Source organism: Haliaeetus leucocephalus, unplaced genomic scaffold (genome assembly GCF_000737465.1).
Source record: "Haliaeetus leucocephalus isolate CR32 unplaced genomic scaffold, Haliaeetus_leucocephalus-4.0 Scaffold668, whole genome shotgun sequence".
Classification (NCBI taxonomy): domain Eukaryota; kingdom Metazoa; phylum Chordata; class Aves; order Accipitriformes; family Accipitridae; genus Haliaeetus; species Haliaeetus leucocephalus.
The window spans coordinates 1825151-1842313 of NW_010973104.1; the positions used below are offsets into that span (position 1 = coordinate 1825151).

General features: G+C 61.4%; 1 protein-coding gene across 2 annotated transcripts in view; it reads left to right on the plus strand.

The window, feature by feature from the left end:
* The window catches only part of LOC104839336, a 7275-nt gene extending 758 nt beyond the window's left edge, over nt 1-6517 (plus strand). Inside the window, exon 2 of one of the 2 annotated variants that reach the window (XR_775153.1) lies at nt 453-892. Coding sequence is in view for 1 of the 2 variants with exons in the window: in XM_010579574.1 (XP_010577876.1) it covers nt 4089-5002 (914 nt within the window). In the remaining variant the exon portion in view is untranslated. Of the gene's footprint in view, nt 1-452; nt 893-4088 lie in introns of those variants that run through there. The other variant, XM_010579574.1, reaches the window with a different exon arrangement.
* The last annotated feature ends 10646 nt before the right edge of the window (nt 6518-17163 follow it).

The window sequence follows — 17163 nt, forward strand, 5'->3', positions numbered from 1 at the left end:
CCGCGGCGGAGCGGGGAGGGCGTGAGCCGAAGTCCTGCCAGCAGCACGCGGGAACGGTCCCCTGCTCCCAAACTGGGGCTGCCGCGGAGGCGAGCCTGGGGATGAGGGAGAAGGAGAGGGTGGGCGGAGAATGCCCTCTGCACCCACCGCCACGCTGGGGAGGAGGAGGAGGGAAGGGGAGGATTGCAGGGCACCGGGGAGAGGTGCCGGCATGCTCGTGGTCCCGTGGCCACGAGCCGCGCTGGTGCAGGGGTCGTGGTCGCGGGGTGCTGGGTGCAGGGGTTGGGGTTGCGGGTGGTGGTGGGTGTCTCGTGGGGTTGGGGGTGTGAATGCGTGTCGGGAGCCTCGGGGAAGGGGCTGAGGGGTGGAGGGGCAGAGCCTCGGTCCGGCAGCACCGATGCTGCCGCGTGCTGGTCCGGGTTGGTGAACGTGTTGCCTGCCCCGTGGTGCAGGAGCAACGTCGGAGCCAGCAGCAGTGTGCTGGGAACGCCGTGGCATCGCAGCTCCACCGGCACCCACGCGAAGGCAAAGGGCTCTGGCTGGGTTCCCCAGTGCCAAACCTGGCCAGCACCAGGGGAAGGAGCCGGCACTGATGGGAAACACAGATGTTGGCGATGCCGAGCCCCCACACCACCCCAACTCTCGCCTGCTGCTCTGCACCTCTGAAGGACCCGGGCTGTGCCCAGCAGCACCCCTGTGCCTGGGGATGTTCTCTCTGCACAAGCACCATCAGGAAAAACCTCCCTCGGGGTCCCTGACCCCAGTACCCATCGCCTGCAGGAGCCAGGGCAGGGCCCCCAGCGTCCAGCTTCAAGGGCATCAGCATCTCCCTGGGAGGGATGTGGAGTGAAGCAAGAGGAGCCATCCTGTCTCGTCCCATCCCATCCGATCCCTTCCCGTCCCATCCCACCCCAGGCTCAGGCATCGCTGGCCAGGCTTGTCAGCATCTGGCCACCCCGCAGCCAGCCCGTGCGTCGTGACTTCAGGCTGGAGGAGCAGCTCTACCCGTTCCTGCATCAGATATTGGGATTAAACACAGCACCCTGCTTGCGAGGGGCAGACCGTGCTGCAGCCAAGTCCCCAAAATGTTCCACGGAGAAGGATCAGAAAAGGTCCCTCCACCAGCCGGACAGCACCGCCGCAGCCTCCCCACCTCACGCAAACCTCCCGGCACCACCGTTCATGGGAGGACAGAGCCCCACGCCTGCCCCATGCTGCCCACCTTGGAGCCGGGGGGGGGGCAGGAACACTCCCTGTGTTGTGGGACGCTTCCCCCCGTCTCCCCCTCTCCCTCGTTTTCCTCCATATTTCACAGTTCCTGCTTCCTGCACAAGGCAGGGGTCTCCAGGGACTCCAGCCAGATGTTCTCTGCAGCACACCACATTGCTTTCCTAATGAAATATTCATGGAGCCTCTCCGCCTTTTGCCATGAAAGCCTTCTGCAGCTCCCAGCCATGGAAACGCTGTGCGAGGCAGCATTCCTGCAAAGCCACCCGCCTGGGGCTCCTGACCCCCCGCTTGCCGCTTGGCACCTTCACACCGCTCCTCCTTCCTCCTCCTTCCTCTTCCTCCTCCCGCAGGCAGTGCCGGAGCGGGGGCTTCGTCCCACCTCGCCTTGCAGCCGTCGCATCACCAAGGGTGCAGCCAGGGCCAATGTGCCGGGGACGCCGGTGTCCCCACGCGGCCGTCACCCACCCCGAGGCAGGGTCCGTCCACGGCTGGGAGGGGTTGGCGGGTGGGTGGACACCCCGGCGTGGGGCAGGGAGGCATCTCACCCAACCCCTGCCAAAACCACCCCAGGCGCGGCAGAGGCGGAGGCCTCGTCTGCCGGCACGGCCCCCGTGCTGCCGCCGGCTCCCAGCCAGCCCGCAGCATTAGCGATGCTGTGCACTATAATCCAATTAGGTTGTTTATGCAAACAATCAGGTTTTATGTTTCGGTAAAAAGCTTAAATAACCTTAATCAAAGCAAAAGACCTGAAATTATCACCGGTGGAGGCTGTGGTTTGTTGGGTGGGGGGCAGCACACCCTGCCCAGCTCGGGACACCCTGCCTGGCTCGCACCAGCCGCCAGCGGCCCCGACATCTCCTGGGGGGGGCTCAGCACCGAGAGCCATGTGGGAGATGCTTTGCTCCAGCCCAGCGTTGCTGCCAGAGGGTCTGAGCCGTTCCCGCTGGCGCTGCCAGTGCAGGAGGTGCCGGTGCCCTTCGGCGTCACGTCCTGCAAGTCCCAGCCTGGTCCCGCGGCCGGCGGGGGGGCTGGGGGTCGGGGTCCCTTTGCCCGCAGCCACCCGCTTAGCGAGCCTGTGGGGGCCCAGCACACCTGCCTCCTCCTGCCCCTCACCCAAAGATCATTAACTGAAACTCCAGAGGCATTAATCAGGCAGAGTAATAACCCAAGGAGGGAAGGGTAGGTGGGGGGTGGCCGTGGGGGGGGCAGCAGGAGGGTGCTGGGGTGCAGGTTGGCTGTGCCAGCTGGGGACAAGGGAACACGTCTCTGCCACAGCCAGCTCTGGGGCTCCCAGCTCTGGGTGCTGAGCGCCTGACCCTCTGGTTCTGGCATCCAGGGACCTCTTGTCACCACTGTCCCCTATGTGTCCATAAATGTGGGAGCATCCCTCTGCACCAAGGTGTGGCATCAGGCCGGGGGGGGGATGCAGGAGATGCCAGCCAGCGACTGATCTAGCACGCTGCCACCATCCCACCTTGCATGACCAGCCTGGGCTGCACCGACAGCACCAGAGCATCCCGGTACCGGCAGAAAATACCTGCAGCTCCAACTCGGGTCAGGGACAGCAGTGTGAGGTGGCACGGGGGGGGACGACTGTGCCGCACCATCCCTGCGCCTGCCTGGGGATGGGCACGGTGAAGTGGGGAGCAGGGCTTGCTCTGGAGGGCTGTACCCGCCGGCGCTGCCTCCCCGCACACCCCGAGTTGCTGGCGGAGTAATAAGCTATGCATGTAGTGTAGAAATAAAACATGTTCTGCAGAACAAATGATGTTAATTTGCTGAGAGGCTCTGAAGCTGAGTATTAGCGAAATGCCTTGAGGGAGAGAGCGGCAGCTGTGCTGGAATTAATGGCAACGTGCCGAATTAGCACCGCTATGCATCATAGTCAGAGGGAAAAATTACCGGAGAGAGGGGGGAAAACAACCCCCTCTGCATGCCAGCCCAGACCCTGGGGCACGCTGCGGAGCAGAGCCGGCCGCGGCAGGTCCTGGTGCCGGTGGGCTGCCCTCGCCCCAGCCTTGCCAGGGCGCACAGTGGGGGAGGCCGTTTGCTCCGAGCCCGACGGCCTCCTCTGCGAAGGTATGTTCTTGGGAGTGCTCGGCATCCCTCTGGGACGCTCGCCATCGCTCCAGGGTGCTCAGCATCCCTCTGGACCAAACCATGCCGTTGCATCCCACCCTGCTCCAAGGGACTGTCTCCTCAGGGTCTGCATCCCTGCTGCTCCCCCATTCCTTCCCCTCCTTTCTGGGGGGCTACTCATCTCCTTGTCTATTTATTTCTTCTATTTATTCCTGGCGGTTGAGCGCCTAAAGTCTGTAGTACCTCATTGATTACTAACAGTGCATCTGGCTCATGGCTCTGCAGCCTCCTCCGGAGCATCCGTCTTCTCTCCCCGCTGCCTTCCGCCCAGCCGCTCACCACGGTGTGCCCCAGCTACCGGGAGCATGCTGCAGATTGTGCATTACCTCTTAATGGACGGTTCCAGTAAAATCCACGCCTCTGATGAATATTTAACACCAACATCCATCTCTGCTGCCCGATGCGGGGGGGGGGGCGGTTTGGCTGGTCCTGCTGCGGCTGCTGGGTCAGGGCTGCAGAGCCGGCTGCGGCCACGGTGCTGCCGGCTCTCACGAGAAACTGGGCTTAGCCTTTGCGTGGCTGAACCCAAGCCCGTGCAGACAGCAGTGAGCAGTTAGCCCAGCGGAGACCGGGGCTGGTGACATCCTGAGACATTTTCCCCGTGAATCCCTTGTCATCCCATGTGTCTGTCACAGCCCACGGCCGCTCATCCCCAGTGTAAAACATCTCCCTGTCTGTCTTGTCGCCCTCAACATTTTCTCCCACTTTTGCCTCTGCAGATCCCCAGCCCCGTGGGTGCCGCCTTCCTTGGGGGACAAGGCTACGCTGGACGGAGCAACCCTCAGCCTGGCCCTGGATGCCACCATGCCACCCAGCCCTGTGCTGTGGGCTGGGCGATGTGATGGATGTGGATATGCCGCCAGTCTGGTCCTTGCTGGGATGTGCCAAGGACTGCTGGGCACTGAACCTGCTGGGATGTGGTGACGGGGATGGGACCCCCCCCCATGACTCCCCTGCAGCCATCGGGTTTCAGCATCCCCAGGAGAAGGAAGGGGTTTATCCACCCAGAGGCTTATCCATCCGAACACCAGTACATGTGGAGCTTTACCAAACATGCTCAGGCCCTGCCGGCTGCCTCGGGGGCCAGAATTGGGCCTGGGGAGGAGAACCGTGCTCCCAGCCACACTCCGGACCGTGGGAGCACGGGAGGCTGACGGAGGCATCACCCAGCGGGACCTGCATGGACCCACCGAGGGCTGCGCCAGGAGCTGCTCTGCTCGCCCGAGGCACCATCAGTCCTAACCCCGACCCCGCTATCCTGCATCCCGGGGATGCTCCAGGGTGGTTGCCCCATCCCCACCCCAAACTGGGAGCTCTGGGTGCACAGCGCTTGGCTCCGCAGCACGGGGCCATCCCACCTCTCCATCCCTGCGCTGGGAAATCTTGTAACCTGGTTGGTTTTGGAGCGGGAGGTGAGAAGTGGGAGAAGGGTGCCGTGGGGTGCCGCGGGTGCTGCGGGTGCTGCGGCCACGGGTGCCCGGGTGCGGGCAGGACAGCAGGGGCTGCCGGTCACTGCCAGGTTACTTCTGCCGGGGCACGCAAGAGTGACTCCAGATGCATTAGAAGTGCCGTGCTCCAATTTCAATTTCATCGTCTCACAATCATTTTCAGGCTCCTCTTAGTGCCACATTAACGAAGCCTGCTCGTTTGAATGCATAATTAGCCCAAGCATTCTACCTCGCTAATTTCGAAGCAAGAGCTGGGGGGGGTGGGGGGGGGAATTTGCATATTAATTTAGCAGAGGGAGAGAAAAACTGTTTACCACTTGCTTCTTGCTGTTGATCACAGCGGACTTAACTCTTTCCCGGGTGCCATCTGGAGCTGCAGAGCCAGGCGCCTGGCCGGCACGTGGGACGGGGCGCAAAGGTTACACGGCAGCAATTAAATCCTCTCCGTGATGCTGCCGCCGTCCGGACCACCCTGGTTGCCTATGCTACTGGGAGCCAACTGGGGCCACTGGGGCTGCAGATCCTGAGAGCACAGGCCAGGCGAACCGAGGCAGAGGTGCAAGCTTCAAGCCCTCCTCCCCATGTGGCCCTGGGATGAAAAGTGCCATCGTGTCCCCCCCAGGGTGTCAGGGTCCCATCCTGGGTCTGTCCCTACTATCCTTGGCAAAGCTGGTGCGGTGCCAGGCGCAGGGATGCCCAACAGCATCGCCCCTCCTACGAAGGGTGGCTGGGACCATGCAAAGAGCACCCTGTCACCCTCGGTGTGTGCCTTCCAAGGGGACAGCTCTGTCCCCACAACCCCCTTGCTTTTAGCATCACCCACCCATAATATGATGTTGGATGCTCACGTGTGCCATCCCCAACAGCCCTTTCCAACGGTGTGGCTCATTGGCATTGGTGTGCATGGGATGCCCGCAGACATGATGCACCCACGGAGCACCCATGGTCCAGTGTGGGCAGCCTCACTGAGCACTGACAACTTGCTACACCCCCCCATCGCCATCTCCCTTTGTTTGGGAGTCTGTGGGTGTCTTGAGCCGAGGTTGGAGGTAATTTGTCTGTCTCCTGCAGCGGGCTGTCATCTTGCATCTGCCAACCAGTTCCATTTGCACTGCCATTAAAAAATCTCAGATTTGACAGGTAGTAAAAAAAATTTTTTAAAAAAGGAGAAAAGCCTAAAAAAAAGAAAAACAGCCCAGCTGAGGAACTCCTGGGCAATAGGATGCTGCAAACATTGTGGGCTCATTGCATCTGCGACCACCCTCAAATCCAGCGGTACCTGGATTTGAGGACAGTCACAGATGCAACGAGCCATAATTTGGCCTTTGGACCTGCATACCCATCTCATCTGGGCTTTGCACCTCCGTCGCCATCTTATCCGGGCTCCCCAAAAGGACTTAATCACCCCTGGAGAGCCCCTGCCCCAACCGTCCACCCTGTCTTGCTGGCTTGGAGCCATCCCAGCACGTCACAGCGATTTGGGGGACAGCCTCCATCGCTGGCATCCTGGTCTGGCTCCTGCATCCACGCTGGCACGGAGAGATGCACACGGGGTTTATCCTGCGCCCGTGCATGCTGCCAGGTTGCGGAGCCGCATAGCCAGGGGACACCCCGCATGTGGGTATGGGGTCTCTGGCATGGCCAGAGCCGTGCCGGTGCTGCTGCGGCACGTGGGGCTGGCTCGCAGAGGGTTAACAGTTGATTACAGCCTTTGTCTCTGCATCAGTGTACATAATGCGCCCCACATTTGCATACTGCAGTGTGCGCTCAATTAAAATGAACTTTTAATTTCTTCTAAGTAAATTACTTCTTCCCGGTACGTGACGCGCACAAATGTCAGAATAATGGGAGAGCCTTAATGAGCTGGGAACGAGGGGTGGGGAGGGGAGCGCTGGGGACCCCGGCCCCCTGGGCTGCTCTGCAGCCTGCAGCCTCCCTACCAGGGGAAAGGACGGATCCTGCCTTCTTCTGCCTTCCCCGCTGGGGCCTGGGACATCCCTGCTGCCAGCACGTCCCCCGGGCAGGGCAGGGGTCCCCACCTCCTCCCCATCACCTCCTCCTGCCCATGTCCCTGCAAGGGGCTGAGCTCTCTGGGTCCTGCCCGCATCCCGGTACGTGTGCACCCCTCACCATCCCAAAAAGGCTCCCTTGGGCATCTTCTGCCCAGGGTGCCCCAGGCCATTCCCATGGACCCCGCAGCCCGCTCTGCCCTCCCCACGGCAGCTTGGGGACGATGCTCGGGGAGGGACGCGGAGCCCTGCACCCTGACCCTCCTGGCTGCCTCCCACCCGGGGCCAGTGTGTCCACGGGGGCCAGATGGCAGGCGAGATTACTGGAATTTGATTTTCAGATAAATCACAAACCTGGATGAGCGAGTGCTGCTCCAGATGCATTATCCGTAATCCCCTGGAAGGGAACCTTTCAGAGGAGACGGTCCCTGTGCCAGCTCGGCAGCAGCTGGGTAATCCCGGCTGACAGCGTGGCCCCGCACAGCCCGGGGGGGATCAGCTGCTCCCCGGCCGCACCGCGGTGTGTCACCCGTGCTCGCCACGACCCACATTTGGTCCCGCCGAGCCCGGGTGGGAGCAGATGGGGCCAGATGGAATCACACCAGGAGCATGCGGGCACCAGGACGAGCCCATGCCCACGGTGCCCATGCCTGGCTGGCGTGCCTGCTCAGCTCAGCTCTCCAGGAGGAAGATGCGGGGATGCGGGGGGTCGTTGCCGGGCTCTCCCCACCCCACTTCTCCCCATCAGTGATGCCCGGAGCATCCCCACGCTGCCCAGTGCTCCCAGTGTGGGGGCCGTGGAGACCCTCCCTTCGCTCACCCCCATGGTGCCCAGCCTGTCAACACCAACAGTGTTGCTCGGTTAGGTCGTAACGATGCACCTCCACTCGTTGCACTGATTAACTGGGACGCGGGAATGACTTCGTCCGTGGCGAAGCGGCTGAGGAAGAGGAGGGAATAGACAGGGTGGCCACAGCCAGGGCCTGACACCAGTGGGGGCTGCCTGCACCTTTCCCCGGGGTCCTGGTGCTTTGGGCTGCCCAGGGGAACCGGCATCGCAGAGCCAGCGAGGGAGGGGGGTGCAAGCACCGGGCTCCCCGGTGGTCCTCGGAGCCATGCTGGGGTCTGCAGCTTGCTCCTGCTCTCTGCTCTGGCTTGGGGCCGTGCTTTGGGGGCACACGGAGCTTTTGGGGGTTCTTGGTTGGGCAGCAGCTTCCTCCAGCCCCAGGGCTGGCTTGTCCCCACCGTTGGGAGCAGCCGCCTGCAGGTCCCCCGCTTCTTCAGAAGCACAGCTTCTGCAAATAAATGCAAACTGCAAACGGTGAGGATCCAACGTCCAGCACAAAGCCCCCCCATCTCTCCGAGCCACCTAAAAAGCGCAGCCGCGGCCCCCAGGGCTGACCCCCATTTCCCAGGCGGCGGTGGCAGGGTCGCGCCCGCCCTGAGACAGACCATCCATCATAAACTGGGAATGGCAAAATAGGCAACGGTGCATCGCGGCGCAGAGCAACCGTAACCGGAGGATGCTGCCGATCAATGGGTGCATTAACCTGAGCCCGTGCCCCCTCCCGGGGGGCTGGGGGTGGACGGGGGGGAGGCGGTGGATATTAATTCCTCTCCAGCTCCCAAAGGAGGAGGAGATGAGAAAAGCCAAGGGGGGGAAAGCAAAGCTTTGTCTGGCTGCTCCTGACGCCCTGCTCTAGCGTGGCTCTGGGAATGCCACCATCGCATGTATGAGGACAGTCCTCGTACAGCTCAGCCCTGTCCCCACTAAGGGGAAGGGTCCCCCAAGCCGGTCGGGACACCGAGTGTATTAGCAAATGCGTATTTGTGGGAGCCAACAGAAATACCGACCCATGGACATTGCTGGGCTCCGCTTTTTACTTTTTCTCCCCAAATCACCTGGTTTTGCATCCTTATTTACAGGGACTGGTAGCCCATCTCCCTGAGCTGGTGGCCCTTCTCCCCAGGGTGATGACCCACCTCTCTGCGCCCCCGATGCAATGGAGCCTGGAGGCAGCGCTGCCAAACACCATCGCCCCTAAGGCCAGGCATTACCCATCACCTTGTCCCCCTCGCTGGGTTTGGTGCTCCCCCAGGCCCTCCATGGCACGGTCCCAACAGCAGCCGGTGCGTGCTGGTGCACGAACGAGGGAGCGTGCGCCGGCGGCAACGCGCGGGAGGCGAGCAGGACCACGCTTTCCCCCCAACGCCAAAATTTACATTGAACCACAAATTAATTTCATAATTTTTTCCTCTCTAATTATGCCAACATCTGCTGCAAGGCCCAAGCTGTGCACATGCATTTTAATACATCCCTCCCCCCCGTCTCTCTCGGCACTGAACTTTTCAGTAATTATCGTCAGGAGAAGGGTTCCTTTCCGCGGGAGGGAGAGGCGAAGGCTGGCAGCGGGCAGGAGCATGCAGAGCGAGGTGCAGGCAGCGTGGGGTGGGCAGGGGCTGTGCCCGGTTTGCGGGCTGCTCTCGGAGCCGCGGCTGGTCCTGGCCTCTACCGAGCCACGGCGTGGAGAGCTGCCGGCAGCAGTGGAGGATTTGCCTTCTTAAAGGCTCATTTTATCTCTAGGAGAAAAGGGAAAGAGGAGGGATGAGGCTGCTCTGGCGGCAGCTCAGGAGAGCAAAGGGGCAGCAGGGACCCTACATGTGCAAGGCAACCCGCTGCGCCCTGTGCTGGGCTGGAGCCCAGAGTGTTGGCTCTGCCCCAGGGATGCTGCACCAAGCTGGGGCTCCAGGCACCAAGTCTGCCCCAGGGATGCTGCGCCATGCCGGGGCTCCAGGGACTGACTCTGCCCCAGGGATGCTGCACCATGCCGGGGCTCCAGGGACTGACTCTGCCCCAGGGATGCTGCACCATGCTGGGGCTCCAGGGACCGACTCTGCCCCAAGGATGCTCCCTCCCAGGGCAAGACCAGCCCATGCTGGAGATGATGGTGAAGAGCCCCTGCCCCTGCAGACATTGGTCCTGTTTTCATCCTGGCATCTCCAGCCACACTCTACCACGCTGCACAACAGGCTCTGAATCTGGCCCTTTGCTCCTCGGTGTCCTGCCTGCAACAGGAGGGGAGCGCTGGGGATGTGGGATGTCCGGGGGTCCCTGTGCTCAGCCTCCAGCATGCTGTCCCCCAGCCTTGTCCCCGTCACCTGAGGGTCCAGGTGAAGCTGATGGCCGTGGCAGCCCCCTCCTGTCTCCCACTGCACGTCTGCTCCCACTCAGGGAGATGTTTCATGGCCTCGCTGGCAGATGCAAAAGGTCATTTGGCTGCCGAGTAATTAAAACCTGGCAATTATCAATTTAGAGCAGCAAGCTCCTGGCCTGGCGAGTGCTCTGGTCCTCCCACGGGAGCTGCGGGATGCAGTTGAGGGGCAGAAACAGGGCAGGCACTTGGGAGGGGACGGGGGGATGATGCATGTCCCCCGTGCTGGGACCTCACCTTCAGCCCTGGCAGCTCGCTGGAGAGCCCGCAGGGATGCTGCGCTCTCATTACATAGTTCATCAAGTCTTTTAATTAAAAGGCGTGGGGATGAAGGTCCTGCTCAGGGTGCAGGGTGAGTTCGGCTGCTGCACGCCAAAGAGGAAAATCCTCCGTCCTGCTCTGGGCACAGATGCACGGCCCAACCCTGCGTTCAGGCAGCAGCTCGGAGCTGCGTCTATGATGGGAAGGGGCCCCATCCTGCCCAGGGCTGAGCGCCAAGCGTGCCACGGGCCATGGCACCGATGGAATGACCGAGGGGGTGCAATCCCTTTTCCTTCTCCCTGCCTCCCCACTGCCAGGGGTTCTGCTGCTGCCAGAGCTGCCCAGTGGCATGGCATGGCTGGGAAGCCCATTCCCCATCCCAGGGGGGTCGGAGCTGAGCCCCCAGCTCCTGCAATTAATTACAGCTATGAAAACCAAGGTGAACGGCAGTACTGGGGCTCCGCTCCGACTCAGCCTGCAGCGAGCCGGGGAGCAGGATCAAACCTTGGGGCTGGAGGTTGCCCTTTGGGGTCGTGCATGAACTCTGAGGAGGGTTGCAGGGGCCTAATCCTGCTCCAGCACCAAGAATAGGCAGGGAACCGGTCTCCTAATGAGGAAGGCTGTGGAGGAACGGGGGGCTAGCCACTGCAGTGGGACCCCTTCCCGCAGGACGCACCATGGCACGGCACGAGGCTCCCACCCGCCCCACGGAGCATCACCCCGAGGGGCAGCGGGGACATCCCGCACCCTACCCAGCCAGCACACGGGTGCCGTCCCGGCATGGTGCCGGCTTTCGCGGCAGCCCAGGTGTGACAGCAGGAGTGGGGCCGCGTCAGCCCCGTTAGGCTGCTGCCGCCCGCCCGACTCGCAGCCGGGAACAGATGGCAGGCGACAGAAGCTGCCGATGAATAATACACGTCTAATGAGCGCCGCTCCCAGCCGCCCGCTCGCTCAGCGCGCTGCCCCACACGCGCGCCCGCTCGCTCCATCTGTGCCCGACGCCTTGCATGGGGTCCCGCACCAGGGTTTCCCTGCCATGTGCCTGGCACCCATGGGTTCTGCCCCATACCAGGGTTTCCCTGCCATGCCCATGGCACCCACAGGTCCTGCCCCATACAAGGGTTCCCCTGCCATGCCCATGGCACCCATGGGTTCTGCCCCATACCAGGGTTTCCCTGCCATGCCCATGGCACCCATGGGTTCTGCCCCATACCAGGGTTTCCCTGCCATGCCCATGGCACCCATGGATCCTGCCCTATACTGGGGTGCCTCCACCACACCCGTGGCACCCATGAGTTCCACCACATACCAGGATGCCCCAGCTACATGCGTGGCACCCACAGATCCTGTCCTGCGCTGGGCTGCCCCTGTGGGTGCTGGGGCTCTGCTACAGGAGGGTGGCCTGGGGAAGGGTACCAGGGACCCACCGAGCACTCCAGAGACCTTGTCTGAAAATGCTGCGGGGTCACCAAGCAGTGTCTCTGGCACAGGGCTGGCAGGGGAGGAGCACGTGGGTGCCACGGCACGTGGCAGCCCAGCACCCGTGCCGCAGGACCGGGAGCAGAGGAGAGGAGGCAGGAGTGCGCTTGCTCAACACCTCTCCGTCTCACTGATGAGGCCCTGGCTAATTAGGGCTCCGGGGAGGGCTGCTCCCCTGTTTGGGGGCTTTGGCTGCTGCATCTGGGAAACCAGCATCGCTCGGGGTGTGGGAGCCATGAGTTTCTCCTACTGAGGAGCACACAGGTGAATTTTCCATCACCTGGGCACACAGGTCCTGGATCCCCAGGCCCGTGATGGTCCGCTCACCGGCTCTGAGGGCTTTGTGCCTCCATGCCCTGATGCCCCTGGCTGATCTCCCAGCCATTGCCATCATCCTGCAGCAAAGCTCCCGCCTTGGTGCTCCCCACCGTGGTCCCTGGTCCCTGCCTGGAGGGGTGTGGGTTAGTGGGCACCCACAGACAACGCCTTGGGAAGGGAAGGAGGAGGATGGAAAACAAAACGTTGATGGATTGTAAAGCTATTGAAGTGCCGGCAAGTAAACTCCATATTTTTAACGGCATTTAAATGCCTCCAAGCAGATTAATAAGGTCTAGGTAATAGCAGAACCAGTCTATATTTATTCTATCTTAAACGCCAGTTTGTCAGGCTGTATTAATATTGATGGTAAGGCTTGGATTGAGGACAGTAAACGCTGGGACTTCACTTTATCTCTCCCAAACAGGCTGCCTCAGCCCCTTTATCAGGGCTGCGGCTGCGGCAGCAGCTGCCTCTTCAAGGGCTCAGCGCATCCCCTCTCCCCCCCCTGCTCCCTCTTTTTAATCAGAGGAGGAGAAGTTGCTGGCTTGATCGTTCCATTTTTATCTCTTTTATTTACTCCATTTTCATGTCTTTCAGTGCATATTTTATTCCCATCAAGGCAGGACCATTGATAGCTTAAACTGTGTGTCCCCCCCCCGGCTCCCCCCACGCAGCGTGACGGGGAAGGACGAGGGGTAATTACCGGAGATGTGCCCCCCCCCGCCCACCCCTCCTGCCCTGCGGCAGCCGCACGCAGCGTGGCCCCCCCGGGAGAAGACGAGCTGCCGTTTAGAGGGCCGGGGGGGGGGGCAACGGCTGCTGCCCCATGTTCTCTTCCCCCTTGGCTCCCAGCCTTGGGGGGATGGCTCAGCACCCAGTCCATCCCCCCCCAGTACCTGCTGCCCCCCAGCCCCACAAGCATCTCTCACTGCTGTCGTGGTGCTGCTGCAGAGGGTCCCGTCCCCGCTGCCACCCATGTCCCTGAGCACCCAGGACCGACCCCCCCATCCCACCCCATCCTGTCCCATTGGCACAGCCCCAGCCACGCTGCAGGGCAGCACCAGGCACACCGGCACCCCAAAAAGTGCTTAAATAGGTGCTGGGTTTCCTGGGGCTGTGCCACAGGGGGAGAGCCCACTGGAGTGCCACGGGGCAGAGGGGTCCCACGCTGGCACCCCACGCGGGATGGCTGGGGCTGCGGCAGAGGCTGAGGACAAACCCATTTTCTTCCTGAATATTCCCCAAAGCCCAGATTCCTGCCTGGCTCTTCCCTGCCAGCATTTGAAATTCAAAGTACGCTCTGCCTTGATTAGTGCTACAAATCATCCAGCTGGGGAGCAGCCGCACGGCCACGTGGCTGGGGCGCGGGACCGGCACGGATGGCATCGCCTCCCCGATCCCGGGCTCTGAATATTCACAGCAAACTGTTTGTACAGCCCTTCTCCTCCAAGAGTGGGAAAAATGATGCAAAGAAATTTGCAAATTATTTCAGATGGGGTATAGCGCTGGCTCTCGGCTCCGCTGGTAATGAATGCGAAATAATCATAATAAATGCTAATTGCAGGAGGAGGTTTGCAGCCTGCCACAGGTTTTAAAAGATAGTCTGTAAAAATCCATGTTGGGGGCAGGACAAGCTTTGGCTCCTGCTGTGTGCATCCTTGTCCTCTCGCCGTGGTGGCCCGTGGCTCCCGGCTGGCCGCGGGCACTGTTTACCGGCCGCCGTGGGCGCTGTGGCCGGAGCAGCTCCTGCTCCCCCATCACCCTCCACCACCAGCAAAGCAAACAAGTTGAATTTAACAGCCATTAGTCCTGGAAACATCAAAGGGCTCCTCTGCTGGAAAATGAAAATCCTCATTAACTAATAAAAAGCCCATCGCTCACTCTGCCTTTAATATAATTAACAGCAGCCAAGACTTCAATTAAGGTTTTATCCAAACTTCAAAATGCCACTCTCTCTCTCCGTAATTACAGCAGGCGCAGCGGCTCCAACCTTCACCGGGGCTCCTCCAGCCCCGCACATGCGTGCGCGTTCACCAGTGCCACCGGCCGTGCACACGCGTGTGCCCTCAGCCCGTGCCGCCCCGGGGACAGCGTCGCAGCCGAGGATGCAACGCTCGGCGCGGCGGGCGCGTACATCCCAAATAGGAAATGTTTGTGCAATCGGTGCTTGGCAGGAACCGGGTGTTTTGCCGGGTGGCTCTGACTTCAGCAGGGAAATATGCTGCCGGCGGGGAGCCGGCAGTGCCGAGCGATGGGAACGGGCCAGTTCTCACCGCTCTCTCCCCCGTGGCGGCCGGGACGGCAGCGCTCGTCTCGCTCCGATGATGGGAAAGGCCAGGGGCTGGCGAGCCTCACACCGTGCTGTCACGGGGGTATGTCACCCTGTCCCCTGGCCAGCATCCCCGGGTGCGTGGAGGTGGCCCTGAACCCAGACGTGTCCCCGCTGTCACCCTGAGAGAGGGCAGCAGCGTTGGCTGAGCACCCTGAGCCCGCCTCGGTGCCCGCGGGAGGGTGCTGCCACCCTGCCGGGCACCGTGCCACTGGTGCTGGCATGGCCATAGAGACGGTGTCCCCAGGCACAGCTCCAGACGGGCACTGCTCAGTGGGCAGGGGATGCCTCCAGCCCTGTCTGCGCAGAACAGCCCGTCCTCATGTCTCTGAGCAGAAACAAGAGAGCCACGTTCATTTTAGAAAGGAAAACGGTGACTGCATGGCTTAGTCCCTAAATACCTATAAACCACAACTTTCATAAACCCTTTTTTCTCTTTCTATTGACCAATAAAACATTGGCTGGGTTTTTGCCCTGTCTTCCTCTCAGGTCCCAGCCTGGCTTTCCCACGTGCCACCCTTTGCAGCCCCAAGGCTGTGAGATGTCGCTCCCCCAGCCCCCCCATCAGTGCCACCGCCTTTGATTTGCAGCACTCTGAACCCTGGGATGTTTTTAGGGCAGGAGCTGGGAACCTCTGCCTGATCCTCAGAGAGGCAATGGCCACAGCACAGCTCCCGAGGTGGCCTGGGGATGCAGGAGAATGCTGAGTGCCCCAGGGATGTGCAGGGATGCTCAATACCCTGGGGATGCAGGAGAAAACTGCATGCCCTGGAGATATGGGGGGGGTGCTTGAGCACTCCAGGGATGCAGGGATGCTGAATACCCTGGGGATGCAGGGATGCTGGGTGCCCCGGGGATGCAGGGGGATGCCTGAGCACACCCGGGATGCAGGGATGCTCAGTGCCCTGGGGATGCAGGAGGAAGCCTGAGCACCCCGGAGACACGCAGGGATGCTGAGTGCCCCAGGGATGCTGTGATGTTGGGTGCCTCAGGGATGCAGGGGGATGCCTGAGCACCCCAGGGACATGCAAGGATGCTGAGCAGCCCAGTGATGTGCAGGGATGATGGGTGCTGGGCTCATGTGCAGCACAGCACATCTCCCACCCCAGATGGCCACGAGCCCTTGCTCCCACATGCCCCTCATGGGGATGGGGCGTGAGGTCCAGCCCCGCTGGGTGCAGTGGGTCAGCGTTGCCGTCCCGGGACCCGGCACGGATGAGAAAGAGTCCGGCTGGGCTTGTCGGGGAGCAGACACGTCAGGAGACAGATACGCAGATGGCAGCTCTCTTGGAGAGACGGGGACTGTAATCCTCCCCATGGGTCCCATTATCATCTCTATCTGGTGAAAAAACTCTCATCCTGGATGTGTCTAATCCTAATCACTCCCTATTGCACAGGACCACTTCAGATGGGCCAGACGGACAGACAAGGCCTCCTCCTGCCCCGCATATCTGCACAGGCAGCCCCCGGATTGGGGGGGGAGGGGGGGGGAGAGGCCACCCCTTCGCTCCTAATCCCTTCGCAAGGCCTTCATTTAAAACGGGATTTGCTGTTTATTCCCTCCACAGGCTGCGCGATCATTACAGGGGTCAACATCTGATCTGGGAGAGCCTTGTTAAAAAATAATAACGGCACATTAATTTGGGGGGGGCGAAACTGGGGGGGGCTGGGTAATGCACTGGCGAGTTTCCAAGCCCAAGAGCATCACTTGGGCTCGTTGCCTGCAACGAAATTCTCTGGTCTCCGCAGCAGTGGCCGGCCGGGGCTGCTCACCGAGATGTCCCCTTCGACTTTCCCAAAACAGCCCAGAGGTGGCGAAATCCATCCTGGGGGAGGGCAGTTGTGACCCCTGCCACTCCCCCAGGCATTTCCTTGGGGGGGCTGAGATTTGGGCACCGCATGGCCTCTGTCCCCCATGCCAGCCTTCCTGCTTGTGCATTTAATTCAGTCCTCTCTTGCTTCCACATCCATTTTTATGGCAGGGACGGGTGCAGGGCAGGAGGGTCGTCACTTGGGGGGGGTCTCCCGCTGCCTGTCCAGCCCTGGGGAGTGCCTGGGGCTGCTGGGGAGGGGGGGATTAAATCCAGAAGGGAAAATATCCTGCAGCAGGTGCAGCTTGCGACAGGTCTGAACGGCTGCCAGCCGGCTCGGAAATCCCAAACACATCTGTGCTCATCGGTTGGACACCAGATGGGCCCCGGGTTAGTATTTTGGGCTGGGGTTAGCTTGGGGGGGCTGGGGAAAAGCCTGAGGGGGGGGCTGGCTGCTCCAACCCGGGACACTTACACCCTGCCTGCATTCCCCCGTATACTTAGCCTGGTATTTTTAGCATGTTTTGCCAGCCAGAGGCCAGACCCCTCTCAGGGTGTGGGGTAGAGCGGGGCTACACCAAAGACCACAGCGATCCCTGCCAGGCACGACAGTTCTCCGAGCCCCAGCTCTGCACCCCGCTTCTCACCCCAAATCCCCCAGTGAAACCCAGCTCCTCGCCCCTCTGGGGTCCTGCGAGCATCCATCAGGCGAGAGCTGCAAAGCCCTGCATGCACAAAAGCCCTGCCTAAGTGCTAAATATTGTTAACCCCCAATGTTCTTAGCCGCACATCTAATTCCCTGGTGGATTAGGACCGTCCCAACCCTGAGAGCATCTCTTGTCCGTCCTGGTGTCCTGTCCCCAGGCTGGCACGGGGATGGCTGCATCCTCCCGTGCCGGTGACTCCAAGCACTCCTGCAGCTGAAGT